This window comes from Lagenorhynchus albirostris, chromosome 2 (assembly GCF_949774975.1).
Source record: "Lagenorhynchus albirostris chromosome 2, mLagAlb1.1, whole genome shotgun sequence".
NCBI classification, from domain to species: Eukaryota; Metazoa; Chordata; class Mammalia; order Artiodactyla; family Delphinidae; genus Lagenorhynchus; species Lagenorhynchus albirostris.
The window spans coordinates 626752-641855 of NC_083096.1; the positions used below are offsets into that span (position 1 = coordinate 626752).

The 15104-nt window shown below is 63.9% G+C and overlaps 1 protein-coding gene across 1 annotated transcript in view; it reads right to left on the minus strand.

The window, feature by feature from the left end:
• The window catches only part of LGR6 (leucine rich repeat containing G protein-coupled receptor 6), a 95305-nt gene that overhangs the window by 1894 nt on the left and 78307 nt on the right, over window positions 1-15104 (minus strand). The window contains exons 7-17 of the mRNA XM_060126131.1: window positions 14386-14454; window positions 12555-12626; window positions 12319-12390; window positions 11382-11450; window positions 10412-10483; window positions 9504-9569; window positions 8534-8605; window positions 7722-7793; window positions 6416-6541; window positions 5492-5652; window positions 2207-2287 (exon numbers count right to left, since the gene is read on the minus strand). Of these exons, the coding sequence (XP_059982114.1) occupies window positions 2207-2287; window positions 5492-5652; window positions 6416-6541; window positions 7722-7793; window positions 8534-8605; window positions 9504-9569; window positions 10412-10483; window positions 11382-11450; window positions 12319-12390; window positions 12555-12626; window positions 14386-14454 (932 nt within the window). The remainder of the gene's footprint in view (window positions 1-2206; window positions 2288-5491; window positions 5653-6415; window positions 6542-7721; window positions 7794-8533; window positions 8606-9503; window positions 9570-10411; window positions 10484-11381; window positions 11451-12318; window positions 12391-12554; window positions 12627-14385; window positions 14455-15104) is intronic.

Sequence of the window (15104 nt, forward strand, 5' to 3'; positions counted from 1 at the left end):
CCATCCTGGCCTGGACTCCTGTTCTTCCATGTGCTGCTAGGCGGCCTGGGCACTTGAGAGGATTTGTGACAGCTCTTTTTTAAACACTTTTTTTTTCTGATTACCAAATAATAGATGTCAATGGTAGGAAAATTGGAAAATGTAACATGGATTGAAACTGCTTATGATCGCTCCTCAGAGAAACTCATCATTTTACTATGTTTTCTATCAGTTTTAAGAAATACATATATCCATATAGATTTTTTTAAACTAAATTGGGACTTTACTGTAGATAGTTTCTCATTCTCTCTCTTTTTAAAAATTTGTTTATTTGGCTGCGTTGGGTCTTCGTTGTGGTGCGCGAGCTTCTCATTGCGGTGGCTTCTCTTGTTGCGGAGCACGGGCTCTAGGTGCGCAGGTTTCAGTAGTTGTGGCTCGTGGGCGGCTCTAGAGCGCAGGCTCAGTAGTTGCAGCGCACGGGCTTAGTTGCTCCGCGGCATGTGGGATCTTCCCGGACGAGGGACTGAAGCCTTGTCGCCTGCATTGGCAGGTGGATTCTTAACCACTGCACCACCAGGGAAGTCCCATAGTTTCTTATTTTCTTTTTTAAGTTAAAGTTTTATCATGCACACTTTCCCATATTGTTACATTACTGAAAAACACGTTTTAGGTGTCTGTGCAGTGAATATGGGCACACCGGAATTTATTTGGCCATTTGTATGTGCTATTGTAAAAGTGAGTGCAAGTTGGATTTTGTCTTTTGGAGCTTCCCCTTTTACTCATCGCTGCTGATCACCGGTTTTCAGAGGCCGCGTGAACACGCACCTGCGCCTCCAGGTGCGCTGGTGCGCTTGTCGCTGCGGGCACTAGAGGGCGCGCTACACCCGCGAAGCGCGGGGCGCGTGTGCTGCGGGGCCTGGGCGGGGCTGGAGAGCCGGTGAGAGGAACGCTATCCGCTGCCTTCCACTTGTCCGACGCTTCCCGGCCCAGCTCCCGTGGCCGCTGCTGCCTCCGGGGTGGCCTGGGGCTTCACGCTAAACACAGAGGCTGGGCTGGACCAAAGGGGAATTTTCTTTGTTTCCTGACAGCAAGATGGATTTAGCGGAGACTGAAGGAGGCTTCCTCAGCCGTTAAGAAGCGGACAGTGCTGGAAGGAGCCCCCAGGGACACCCGGTGTTTTAGGCCCGGGAGAGCTTTACCTACGAGAGGCGGCACCCCTCCTGGGATGGAGTGGGGAGGGAATGCAGAAGGGGGCCTTGCAGGGTGCTGCCCTGCTCGAACTCTGCGGGTCTCAGACAAGCCAGCCCCGCACCCGCCCCCTGAGCAGTGGGGTCTCTTCGCTGAGAGAAAGTTCCTCCTGGCTGTATCACCTCTGGCGACTCGTAAATGTCGCTTTGACTCCCCTCCCCTCCCCCGCTCCCGCTGCCCCCAAGCAGCCACCGAAGGGGGGCGACAGCCCCTTCCCCGGGAATGACAGAAGAGGCTGAACTCGAGGAAGAGCGGGGGCTCCCGCAGAGGAGCAGGACGCTGTGGTACTCCCCACGCCCATGTCCTCCGCCTTCCTCTTGTCGCTTTTAACCAAAGTAAGTTTAATTAGAGAAGTGAGAAAACGCAGAAGCAAAGGAAAGAGTCAAAGGACTAAATAATAATAGTCATTGAGCAAAGTCAAGGGCCTTCAGTCCGTCCTCAGGGCTGTAGATAATATTCTGAGCCATGTCCTTTGAGCTGTTTTATAGATGCTGAAACCCGCCCCCGCCAGCTGGAAGAAGTTAACTACATGATGACCAGGCTGTAGCCATGACCTAAGCTGCCACAGTTCTGAGAACCAGCCTGAAGAAATGGGAACAAACCGACCCTGGAATTGAAGCCTAACTGTACTTAAAAACAATCAAGATGACGCTGATCAGACCACCGACGACCAATTTCAAGATGACCGTCAGAGCTGACTGTGCTGTCTCTGCATGTAGCCCCCTCCCTCTGCCTGGACATCCCTGAAACTCCCCCATAAAAGCTCTTGCCCACTGATTGTCGGTGGGGGGAGTCGGCCGTTGGACATGAGTCCACCCTCCCCCTCCCAGGTTGCCAGCCTCCAAAGTAAAGCAGACTTTCCTTTCCACCGACCCTGCCTCTCGAGTATTGGCTTTCAAAAGGCGAGCAGCTGGGCCCCACTTTCCGTACCGCTCCTTCCCCAGTCCCTGCCCTCCCCACCCCGAGGCACCCCTCTCACCTGGAACAGGGCTGCACTGGACAGTGGGGTGTGGCCTGGGGTCCTCCACCTCCAGCTGGAGCTCGTCTGGGTCCACATCATCTGAGGGGAGACCAGAAACTGGCTCAGACCCTGGTCTTGGTGTGGGTCAAGCCCCACCTTTCTCCAAAACCCCACCCCTCTGAGATGTTGTCCCGACTCATCTGCTGGGCACGGGGCCTCCCCGCGGCCCTGCACAGGTGTGTCTACCCTCGGGGGCAAACCTCTGGTCAGCTCCCTGTTATCCGCCTGTGGCCCTCAGACACCGAGTGCCCCCATGTCCTCCCGGGCGGCTGCACAGAGTCAGGGGAGGCTGCCCTGCTGGTGGGGGCCCTCCACACGGGCCAGCCCACCGCTGTGACCCCGTGTCCGGCTGGGAGCCCTGCACACTGCAAAGGACAGAGCAGCAAGCGGGATGCGCTCGGAGGAGGTGGACCAGGGACGGTGACGACAGCCGAGCTGCTGGGGGTGTTGGACCCGGAAAAGGCAGAGTGAGGGGAGGAAGGCCGTCCTCAAAGAGCTGCCAGCCTGCAGGCATCACTACACCCCGACGTGCTGATGGTCCCAGGCAGCAGAACCAGCATCAACAGACACGTCACAGAAGGAGGCAAATCATGATCCAGAGGGAGAAGTTCTGGTTCTTCCTACACAAAGAAGCTCCCACCATCAGAGGTCACGTGTGCTGACCACAGAACCTTGTTGCTGGGCGTTGGGCACAGGCGGGGGGGCGTGTGGTGTGGACGAGACGCAGCCCTGCTGTCGAGGAGCCGTGGGCACGCACGCTGCCCCCACGAGGAGGTCACCTGGTGCCAGGGCTGGGGCTCCCCCAGCTCTCATCCTCCAGGCCCCGCGCCTACGGAGTCCTCACCAACCCTCCCCACAGCTGCAGGAGGCAGGCAGCCCCGGGCATCATCGGACACGTGAGGAAAGCGAAGACCTCACCTTGGGTCTCACAGCCAGTGAGCGACAGAGCGGAAGTCAGACCGAGCCTCGCTGGGCCGCAGAGCCAAGGTGGGGAGACGGGGAGACGGTTGGGGGAGCGTTACAGATGCACACGGTGTGCGTAACTGGAGAGACTGGAGCAGGAAGTCTCCAGTGTGAGAAGGCGCTTCTCTACTGCGTTAGCAGGTAGACTAGATCATCTTTAACCATCCTTCCAATTCTAAGTCTAGGCTCTGCGATTCTGTTCGTCTGAGAAAGGCAAATCCCTTGTTAAAGAAACTCCAAAACGTGATTGAATCAAATGGCATTATTTTCCTTATTCGCTCTTGTGCTGTTCCTTAAACCAGGGCCTGCAATCTCCACGGGGGTGGACATCTCAGGGCCCAGAAATCCTTTAAGGATATTGAAATGATAAAGGATAACTAAACCAGTTTATAGTTTATAAAGACGAAACTCTCTTTTGCAGCGATAACTCATCATTGGAAGATCCCCCTCGAGGCTTGCGGGATCTTAGTTCCCCGACCAGGGATTGAACCCCGGCAGTGAGAGTGCAGAGTCCTAACCACGGGACCGCCAGGGAGTTCCTGGAAAGTTTCTGGAGTTGGGTTGGGGTAGGCGGGTAGTTTCTGGAGTTGGGTTGGGGTAGGCGGGGGAAACTGCCTCTCCTGGAAGGTTAGGGAGCCGGGCCAGTGGGCTCTCCACCGTGTACAGGCCAGGCCCAGGCAGGCGACCGTTTGTCACACTTGTCCCCGCCTTCAGCTCACATGTCTGCTTCTTGTGTGGAGCCTTCCTCCCACTTAAAGGGTAAACAGTTCAGTTGGGAGCTTTCCCTGGAGGCAGGGAGGCCCTGTGGAGCTGCCCATGGCCTGGGCACTGCTGGGTGGGCAGGGGGCCGGGCTGTGCCCACAGCCTAGCATTCCATCCCTCGCCACCTTTCCTGCTCTGTAGAACGGAGCTCAGCAGTGCTTGGAAATCAAAATGCACGGATGAGATGCAAGAGCTGAGGCCCGTGGACTCCGTCTGAAGCTGTAAGGTCACAGCCAAAGTGCTAAGGACCGCTCTTCACCGAGGGGGATGTGGGATATGGCTGTAGCCGCGGCCCTGGCCCCCTCCTAGGCTCAGCAGCTCCTCAGGAAGTGGGGCCCGGCCCTGGTGCCGTTATGGCAATGGCCGCCCACCAGCCCGATGCCCTGTGGTTCTCCCAGACTCTGGCCTGGTGGAGTTTCACTTTCAGGAAGGAAGGTTTCCACTCCTATCCATGCGGAGTGGACGGCAGACACCCAGACTGCCCCAGGAAGCTGCTGCCCCTGCCGGGCCTCACACTCTCCCGGGAGGGCTCCAGTCCCCTTCGCCTGCCCACGGCGGCCTCCTGGGCTCCCAGCTACACTCCTGCGTGTCCAGCCAGAGGCCCCTCCCTGAGTAGCCACCGTGGACGGAGGGCACACGCGTCTGTCTGCGGGATCTTCAATGCTCCCGACGGCCTGTGGGGCGCGAACGCCGCTCCCAGTTTACGGATAAGAAACGGAGGTTCCGCAAGGCCTTGTCCGCAGTGACCCGACTCGTGAGTGGCCTGGTGGAGTTAGAACCTGGGTCCGTCTACACTGGCGTGAATGTTCTTACGTGTTTAGATCTGATCTTTCTGTTTAGCTTCTGCACTGACACATTGTGAAGAGAGAGTTAGAGACTGAAGGGAAACCCCCGAGTCGGGGCCCTTTCCCCTCCCTCCTAATTCTGCCTGTGCTCTGCAACAGGGGGCAGGCCATGAAGACCTTCTCTCTGCCCTTCACCAGAGACCCCAGCCCGTAGGTGTTCCCCTCTGGCCTCCCCGAGAGGCCCCCGGGCGCCAGGGCCTCTGAAGCCCCTGGTGAGACAGCAGGGCAGACAGTGGGGGCAGCAGTGACCCCCCAGCTGCGCCTTTTGGCTCTGAGACACAGCGTGAAAGGACTCTTTTCCAGAAGCAGGTTTAATTGATTTAGCCTGACCCCGCCTGGCTCGGGCTGATTGGAAAGCGCTGTCTGCTCTGAGGACGCCCGCTGCAGGGCTCGCGTGGCGGGGCGGGGGGTGCTGTGGAGGAGCTGCGGCCCACCAGGACAGGGCTGTCACGTGAGCCACGGCCTGGGGCGCGCCCTGGGGGCCACAGAGGGCTTGGCAGGTGGGAGGCATGCCTGCCGTCAAGGTCAGCGCCGCCCTTGTGTCCCCGGGGCCTGGAGGACAGGCGTGAACAGGGGCCGCCCCTCCCTGGGCCCCCAGCAGCCCCTGCCGGCTCCCCTCGGGGTCCTGCGCCTCCTCCCTCCCGGCCCCCCCACGGCCCCCCGGGTCACTCACAGTGGCTCTCGGCTGCGTCGGCAGGGAGGCCCAGGGGCCTTTTGGGAGCATCGTGGTCGTCAGGGTGAGGGCCCTGGGGCGTCCGTCGGCCCAAGGCCTTGAAGACGCCGCGGCACACGCCGTAGGAACAGCACTGGTAGGCGTAGGGCACCTCCAGGGCCCTGGGTGGGGGGGGGGGGGCGGGACACAGCCACCTTAGCCACGGCCGGGGCTCCGGCAGCCCGCAGCCGTCCACTGCCCCCGAGTGCCCTGCTGGTGGCCTCCCGGGCTTCTTCCTCAGGCCCGCAGCCGCCCGCTGCCCCCCAGCGCTCTGAGTGCCGTCCAGCCTCGTCCTCCCCCATCTACAGGCCTGAGCCAGGCTCCGACGGGGAGCAGCTGGGCCACGCAGCCTGAGAGCTCCGCCCCTCCGGACGGCCCTCCTCTTCCGCTAGCGAGGAGACAGGGCTCTCCTGGCCCGTCTTCACCCTCGCTCTCCGCGAGGCCTGCGCCCCGCGCCTCTGGGCACGTCAGAGCTGGGTTGGCGCCCTGCGGGTGAGGCCGGACCCCCATTGCTTTGCAGCAGAGCGTGGGCCACATGGGCCGAAGGAGGCCTGGGGTCCTCAGCACCAGCAAGGGCTGAGCGGCTGTTTTCTACTCATCAGCACCCTGGGCTCGGCCCTGATTCCAGGCCCGGAAGCTGCCCAAGCAGGCGGGGGGCCTTCACACCATCTTAGCTCTGTCCTCGCCGGGGTCCCCCAGGGCTGGGACTGGGAGAGGGAAACGCTACGCGGGGATGAGGGGGAAGGGGCCCTCCCCACTCAGGCTGGCCAGACCCTGGGCCTCCAGGCTTTTCTCGGGGTGAGGCCCTGGGCTCTCTCCTGTCCCTCCCGGCCTGGCCACTGCCCTGAGGCAGACCTCTGTAGGTGTGGGGACAGGAAGCCTCACCTCAGTCTGGGGAAGCTGTCCTTGGGGAAGGCCTGGGACAGAGCCCAGTTCCCTTTGAGCTTCAGATGCACCAGGCCCCCAAGCCCGGCCAGGGGCAGTGTGGTCAGCTGGTTGTCCGTCAGGTCCCTAGGACAGTGGATGGTCAGGGTCACTGGCAGTCAGGGGGTGGCTGGAGGCAGACTGTGCTGAAGGCGTGGCCAGTGTGCCCGGGATGGGAGCCAGAGGAGACGAGGGAAGGAAGGCTCGGAGGAAGGAGCACGGATGCCGGGCAGAGGCGGCAGGGTTGCCAGAGCTCCGTCGTCCCCCACTCGTGGGACCTCGGGGGCCGACTACACGGGGCTGTTGGAGGTGACGCCACGCCGTCCCAGCTCCTGGGTAACACAGCCGCTCGGCCACAGCTGCTGGGCCCCGTCTGAGTCCCACCGGAGTCCCTGTCCAGCCCACCAGGGCATCCGCCTGCTGTGCCGGCCCCCGGCCCCGTGCTCTTCTGAGGACGCGGGGGCCAGAGCTGGGACTGAACAGCGCGGCTGTCTGGCCGCACGCAGGGGTTCGGTCGCCCGTTCTGTTTCGGGGCCAGCTTAGTAGCCAGAGGTGAAGATGTGCATGGCTCCCCCTGGAGAAATATCAGAAGAAGCCAGGCCTCCAAACCAGACAGCGCGGCCACAGACCGGCAGCGTGGAAACGGCCTGGGCTGGACGTCAGGGAACCGGGCCCCGTCACCAGCTCCCCGTGAAGCCGAGGCGTGTCGCAGGTCTGCCCGAGCCTCAGCGGCCTCATCTTTCAAAGGGATAAAAATACCCATCCGACCGCTGTGGCGGGAGCAGAGCGAACAGGCGGGAAGCAGCGGTGAGAGTGTGGCCTGAGCCCAGAGAGCAGGGCTGTGAGCGCCGGGGTCCCGGCCCCTTGAGTGAGCACCACCTCCGCAGGCTGGGGAGCACCTGAGAGGCGAGGGGCAGGGCTGCACGGCCTCCGGCAGACGAGCCTTCAGGACACAGTGGAGAACACGCACCCCTGTGCGCGGCGGCCCCACACGCTCCCCGTTCCCGCCCCGGTGGCTTCGGGGCCTGGCTGCCCGGGGACTGAGGCTGCGCGTGGCGCCGCAGAGCTCGTAGGGGTGGCTCCGGCTCATCAGGTCCCACGTCTGTCCAGGGGGCTGGGAACGCGCTTAGGCTGCAGCCACGTCCCCAGCACGTGTGGCCGACACCCACGCGTGTCCCACCCCAGGCCGGGCCCTCCTGCCCCCGCTGGGCAGCCCACAGGCCCACGGTGCTCCAGCTCCCAGGAGGAGAGGGCAGTGGACACTCACAGCTTGACCAGGGAGCGCAGGGTCGCGAAGGCCTGGGGGTGGATGGACCGGATGGCGTTCCAGCTCAGGTCCCTACGGGCAGAGGACGTGACAGGAGGGTACAGTGACACATGGAGGACCCGTCGTTCTTACCCTGGGTCACCGACACATGTGCCATGGTGTGGGCATGCAGGGAGGCTGCCCGGTGGGGGTCCTCACGGGGTGCAGGCGTGCAGGGAGGGGCCCCACTGGGGATCCTCATGGGGTGCAGGCGTGCAGGGAGAGCCCCCCCGGGTGCTGGGGTTCCCTACGGGGTGCAGGCATGCAGGGAGGGCCCCCCGGGTGCTGGGGTTCCCCATGGGGTGCAGGCGTGCAGGGAGGGCCCCCCCAGGTGCAGGGTCCTCATGGGGTGCAGGCATGCAGGGAGGGCCCCCGGGTGCTGGGGGTCCCCACAGGGCGCAGGCATGCAGGGAGGGCCCCCCGGGTGCTGGGGTTCCCCATGGGGTGCAGGCGTGCACGGAGGGCCCCCCAGGTGCAGGGTCCTCACGGGGTGCAGGTGTGCAGGGAGGGCCCCCCCGGGTGCTGGGGGTCCTCACAGGGTGCAGGCGTGCAGGGAGGGCCCCCCCAGGTGCAGGGTCCTCACGGAGTGCAGGCGTGCAGGGAGGGCCCCCCAGGTGCTGGGGGTCCCCATGGGGCGCAGGCGTGCAGGGAGGGCCCCCCTGGGTGCTGGGGGTCCCCACGGGGTCCAGGGGTGCAGGGAGGGGCCCCTGGGTGCTGGGGGTCCTCACGGGGCGCAGGCGTGCAGGGAGGGCCCCCCTACCCTAGGTACTCACAGGGCCTGCAGGGAGGTCAGCTGGTGGAAGGTGTCAGCTCTGATTTCCCAGATGCGGTTGTGCTGGAGGCCACTAGGGCAGCGAGAGAGGCTGATGAGCCCAGAGGCCCAGACACTGCCCCCAACCCCGACCCCACCACTGGGAGGAAAAAAGGACCCAGCCCGCAGAATCACCAGAATTAAAGGGAGCATGGGGGACGTGGCTGCCTTGGGTTAAGTGGTCAGGAGACAAAGCTACAAAGCCGTCCCTGTGGCCCCAAAGCCGACCCTGTGAGCTTCCAGGGTTCCCACTGGCCCTGGCTCCCAGCCCAGCTGGCCTCACTCCTCGGGCCCTCCAGACCCTAGTCCAGCAGCAGAATGCAGCCCAGCCCCTGGCGGCCCCAGACGGGCCCAAGCTGGGAGGCAGAGCTCAACAGACTGGCGTCTGAGTGGGAGATGGACCCTGGGCCTCGGCAAAGGTGCAGACCCTCCTTCCTTCAGTGTCAAGGCACCAGGACAGGCCCTCACGTCCCCGACCCTGCCTGGTCCCGGGGCCCAGACATGGAGGGCCAGAGGCCCTGTCATTTGGGGAAGCAGGAGCTGGGTGAAGGGAGCTCGGAGAATCTGTGAAGTGGTTTCGGTCCCCGTGGAACCTGCAGCCCAGGTTTCCCTCCCGGACACGATTGTGCACGTGCGTGTGCGCTTATGGAAACCGAGAGCCTGGGCACTTCCAGTCCCCCACGGCCGCCCCATGTCCAGCCCACCTGCCCCTCCGCTGGCCCTAATCACTGTCACGTTTCCTGCTGCCTTGACCCCCAAGGAGCCGCCTCGAGACCCCTTTTGGGCACCATCTCATGGGCTGTCACTGCGAGTCACGGCCTGTCCCGGCCTCTGCCGAGCTCCCAGCCCTGACCTCAGGGTCAGCAAGCCCAGGGCGGGGAAGATCAGAGTGCTTGCTGACCCCGCCCTCAGGCCCAGTGCCCCACACTCACATTTCCTCCAGCTTCTGACACCCGTGCAGGCTGGGCAGCCCCTCGATCTGGTTGTGAGACAGCTCCCTGGGGAGAGGGGGCCGGGCTGGTGAGGGGAGCTGGGCCTCAGGGACACGGCCGTGGACCTCCTCACCCCGGGCACTTCCCTCCAGCTCCCCGCTGGGCCCCTCCCCTCTGCGGGGCCCGGATGGGGCCGCCTCATCCATGTGAAGGCCCAGGGGACCCTGGGAGGGCCCCGGGGGTCAGGAAGCAGGAGGTGAGAGGCGCACAACAGGGCCACACTGGGACGAGCCAGCTGGCCGAGGCTACCCAGGCGGTACCACTGTCACAGTACGGAGCCGACGCCCCTAGGGATCCCCTGGCCCAAGCCCCCATCCAGCTGAGGCACAGAGGGGACAGGACGTGCCCACGGACACACAGCCTGTCGGTGGCAGGCTAGACACCCGTCCAGGGCTGGTCGTGCACATCTTGAGCCGGGGGCTGTGGTCCGTGGTGAGCACCTCAGACCCGAGTGAGACTCAGGGGAGAGGAAACTCCCTGCTCCTCGCGGGACACGTAAGGTCCTCTGTGGTCCCTGTGTAGACTCGGGTAGCCTATTAGAGCCACCCTGGGGGGACCTACGACGTGCCGGGCGCTTCCAGCCCTCCTAAATGAGCCCGCATTTTGCAGATGAGAAACCGGAGCTCAGAGACACAAAGCGGGAGCTGGGGTCCACCGGCCGGAAGCGGCAGAGCTCGGCCTCAGCCCCGGCCCTGACTTCGAAGACCGAGGCTTTTCCCCGAATGGGAGAGGGCAGCCCAGTCCCTCTCGGGCAGGTCTCAGCCCAGGCTGCCTCTCTCCAGGAAGAGAGTGGCGAGGGGCCGGAGCCAGGGGGGCCTTGCTGGTGGGAGGGCGCGGGAGGCGCTCACAGGACACGGAGCCCGGGCAGCCGCCGGCACCTCCCCGGGGGCAGCCGCCGGAGGCCCGCACGGGTCAGGGTCCTGCGGGGAGAGCGGAGCGGGGCTGGCACCGACCCGGGCCCTGCCGGCCCCGGCCCCTCCCCGTGCCTCGCCTCTGGCCTGACGCTGACGTGGGAGCACGGAGCTGACAAAAGACAAGTGGGGGGCACGGGGCGGGGGGCTGTGGGGAGAGAGAGGAGGAGGTGGGTTGGGGTGGACAGAGGGGCACGGCCGGGCACCGCCTGGCAGGCGGTCCTGCAGCCAGCCCCTCCCGCCCTCCCCTTCGTGTCCCCCCACGTCTCCTGGTGTCACCAGCAACACAGGGGCCGGACCCTGTTCTGCTCCCTGTAGGGGAGGGGGCCATGCGCAGGCCGTGGATGGAAACTCCAGCCCCAGTGGGGCCCTGGGAACCAAGCCCAGAGCCCGTGCCCTGTGCCCGGGGCAGAGAGGATGCCGGGGCATCCGGGGCGGGGCAGTGGGATGCGAGCAGGCTGCAGGGCGGCGGCCTCGGGACAGGGTGCTCTGGGGAGGGCGTGAGGCCGAGGTCACCCTCGGGGAACTACTACTTCCCTCGTGGAAGATCTTCCAGCTCTGGGTGTTCGCGGGACCCTTCTGTTCACTCTCTTACGGTGAATCGAGGGCCTGCTACGCTCTCCCCCCTCCCCCCAGGACAAAGTGGCAACCAGGAGGCACAGGAGGTGGCTGTCACAGCCCTCCTGCCGTTCCCGGGTCCTCCGTGCACCTCAGCTTGTGGTTAGGATCGCCGAGAAACCCCAGGCTGGGAAAGTGGGGGAGAGCAGCACCACCCCCCGAACCACCTGCCAGCCCGGTGGGAGCGGCCATGGGCCCCTCGGGGCCAGGCTAGAAGGCCAGATAACGGGGACCAGACTCTGGGGGCGACGGGGGGCGACGGGGGATTGGGGGGCCAGCGTCCACTCACAGGACCTCCAGACTGGTGGTGCCTTTGAGATCTGGGAACCCCTGGATGTCCGTGGCACCATTCAGAGATCTGGAGATAGAGCACCAGGTGCTGAAGGGGGTTCAGCCCTCAGGGACCCCCCCACACAGGGACCCCATCTTCTGGGGACACCGTCCTTCCCCGACCTCCCTCCGGTGACCCCAGTTGCTCAGGCCCTGGTGGGGGCTGGACGCCTAGCAGGGTCCAAGCTGCCATTTCCTAGGTCAGCTCCACCCAGCCTGGCCCGGACAGAGCCGGTCACCTGGCCCCCAGCCACCCGGCCACCCAGCCACCCAGGCCCAGTGCGCACAAAACACAGGCAGGGACTGTGGGACTCGCCCCGTTTGAAAGGCAACGGCTTGAGTGCTTCCGGAAAGGTGTTTGTCTGCTGGGGTTGCTCGTTGGAGCCGGGAAGCGGGTCTCCCCTAAGTGTCACCTGCCGGGGCTTCCCCCAGTGGTCACCCCACCTCGGGGGACCACGCAGGCCTGCACGCGACAGGAGCCCAGCAGGATGGGTGCCGCCGGATCCTGAGGAGGACCCTGGGCTCGGGCCTGAGCGGGAGAGCCTGGAGTCCAGCGATGAAACATACGCATGGCGCCAGCCTCAAGGGTGAGAGTGGGGCGCACAGGAAGGTGGAGCTTGCGCCCCAAAAGACTCAGGGGCGTCCCTGTGCTGCTGCGTGTAGAGCACCACCCGCAGGAGGTTTTCTGAAGACGCTGCACTTGGGATGGGAATTGACAGAGCAGGAGAGACAGGATGCCTTTGGGTGGCCAAGAGTCCCAGGGTGTGGCTCCGGGGGCCCCGGAGAACCAGAACCTTGTCGGGTTGTTGCTCCTTCAGCTATGTGAGCAGGACCCTGACTTGGCGGGACTGGCGGGCGGGGGTGGTGCCAGGGGGCAGGGGGAGGCACCAACTCACAGGGTGTGCAGCCTGGGCAGGTACTGGAACGCCGACCTCCCCACGAACTGGATCGGGTTGTCATAAAAGTGTCTGCAGGAAAGACACCGAAGCCCTTCATTCTCCCTCCCGGCTGGACCGAGGCAGGTGTCTGCTCTCCCCTCTCCGCGGAGACCAGCACGCAGGGAGCCCCTCTCCAGTTCCGCCTGCCAACCCCGTCCTCCCCCAACATGCGTCAGGAGCAAGGACTCACTCACATCGTCTGCAGCAGAGGGTTCCCCAGGAAGGCCTTCTCGGGGATGGCCTTGATGTTGTTGTTATGGAAACCCCTGGGGGATGACATGGGCGTCAGAAGGATGCGGAGAGCCCGTGGACGGGGACAGGGGACCCCAGGACGCCCTCCAACAGCCGGACAGGAAGGCCATGGGCCCAAAGGGACATCAGCCTGGGGACCCCGGTTCCACATCTGCCTGTGACTTTCCCTCTTTGCTCAACGACCCGTGGAAAGGAGAGAGGGTGAGCCTGGGCTGAGGGCACTGTGAGAGCCACTCAGGGGAACAGGCTGGGCCCACACCCCAAGGAGGGCAGAAACCTGGAGGCCCCTAGCGGGGAGCTGAGGCTGCATGGGAGGAGGGAGCGCAGAAACAGGGGCCCCTGGAGGAGAAGTGGTCCCCAGATGGAGCCAGGCTTGGCCTCAAGGCCCTGAACTGAGGAGCGGAGCCCCGAGGGGGAGTAGGGGGGCGCAGGGGGGACGCCCGTGACCGTGGAGGAGAAAAGGGGGCGAGGCCCCCCCGGGCGTCCAGGCTCTAGAAGGGGAGGACAGTTCCAAGTAAAAGCTGGACCGGAAGGCACAACCCACGCTGAGCAGCCCCCTCTGCCGTCCTTTTTGCACCAGAGACCCCCGGTTTCTGAGTGTCTTCCTGGCCTCTGGGACCCGTCCTCCCTCCTCTCATCACTTCCACGCTAATTCATGAAATTCACCTGCAGCCAACGCCCACCCAGCCTGCTTTGTTCGGTCAATGTTCCTGCGTGAGTTCGCTCGTGGCACGTGTCTGATCACCGGCTTCGTGGCCGGGGTTGAGCTGAGCTCCGAGGGATTCAGAAGTTTACGAGACAGGAGCCCCTGTCCTCAAGCTGCTTCTCCCAATAGACGTGGACAGACACGCCCCACGCGTGTGCCTTCCTGCTGCTGCCACCCCAGGGCTCTGCTCTCTCCCCCGAGCGTACATCTCCTGCTCCCAGGCCTCTGCACGCCCTGCTCCAGCCACGCCCTACAGACCCAGCAAATCTTCTCCCCACCTTCCCCCCCCACCCCACTCCAGGGGAAAGGCAGGCCTTGGTGATTCACTGGCAGTGGGGGGCGTGCAGCCGCTCCTCACGCGGACCCTCCCCTGCGCTGGTCCAGCTCCCCACCCGCTTCACTTCCCGGTGTTCACACTGTCAGCCGGCTGGACCAGGCGAGGGGGAGGCATGGGGTTGGTGCTAAAGGCCCCGGTGGCCGTGAGAACAGATCCAGTGCTGCCTGGAGGTTTGGGCTCTGGTCGTAAACTTCCGCTGCCTTAACCGGTCCTGCTCAGCACCGCGCAGAGCCCGTCCTGCTACACGGCGGCCCCTCCTCCCCGAAGGCTGTCTCCCCACTGGCGCAGCGCCCCTCTGCGTACTCACTGCCCCGCCGGGTCCTCATCTCCACTGGTCCTCCTCCCCCACTGTCGCCTAAGGCCCATCCACCCTCTAAGGCTGACCTCAGACACGTGAGCCCACAGCGCTCTTCCTGTGCTCTCTGGACACCCAGACCGTTTCAGCTAAGATGACATGATCTAGGGTCGGAGTTACACGCCGACCCTGAGCTGCTCTGTCCTGCCCCTGTACGCTGCATCCTCGACAGGCCTGAAGCCCTAGGGGACGGCTGGTGTCTGTCTCACCCCTGGTTTGCATTTTAGAATAAAACGAGCAGTGGCCGCCCGGGGGTGGGGCAGAGCCAGCTCCGAGGCCTGTGACTGCTGACCCGGGAGGTCGGGACCTCGGGAGGTGAGGGCGTGGGGGGCCCTTGGGCACAGGGGACTCCCCAAACCCCACAGAGGAGCTTACAGTTCCTGCAGGCGGCCCAGCGTCCGGATGGCCACGGGGAACTCGTGCAGCTGGTTGTAATTCAGGTCTCTGGAAAGAAGGCAGGACAGTCGCTGGAGGGCAGTCCCCAGGGCGCGTCAGAGGCTCCGGGAAGCGGACGCTGGCTCTGGGCTGGCTGGAGAGAGGGGCTGGCAGCCTGCCGGGCCCAGGGCCAACGTCCGGAACACACTTTGGGCTGTTCCTCTCCCATCGCTGCCCCCAGACCTCGGCGGGGGCCTTCCCGGCCACAGACCTGTTTTGCGGGGACACTTAGGGGTGGATAATGGAACCAACTCTCTCCGAACAGCCCCCTGGGCTGAGGAGAGTATCTCAAGCCTTTGGAGACACCAGTGGATGGGGAGGGGGCCTGGGGAGGAGGGGGCAATTTTTAACACCTTGTCACCGGCACGAGGGATTCTGGAAGCTTCCTCAGGTGACCATCTTGGCTATCTGTGGCCTCTGCTCTCTTTTTTTGCAAAAATGGACAGGACATCTTACCTTCTGGTGGTGGCGTGACAGCTAATCTTTATTTTCTCTCACCCTTTTCTGCATTTCCCCCTTTTCTTTAAACAGTGAACATACATCATGTGTATAATCAGAAAACATTGGAGGGACTTCCCCGGTGGTCCAGTGGTTAAGACTCCGCACTCCCAATGCAGAGGGCCCAGGTTCGATTCCTGGTCAGGGAACTAGATCCCACG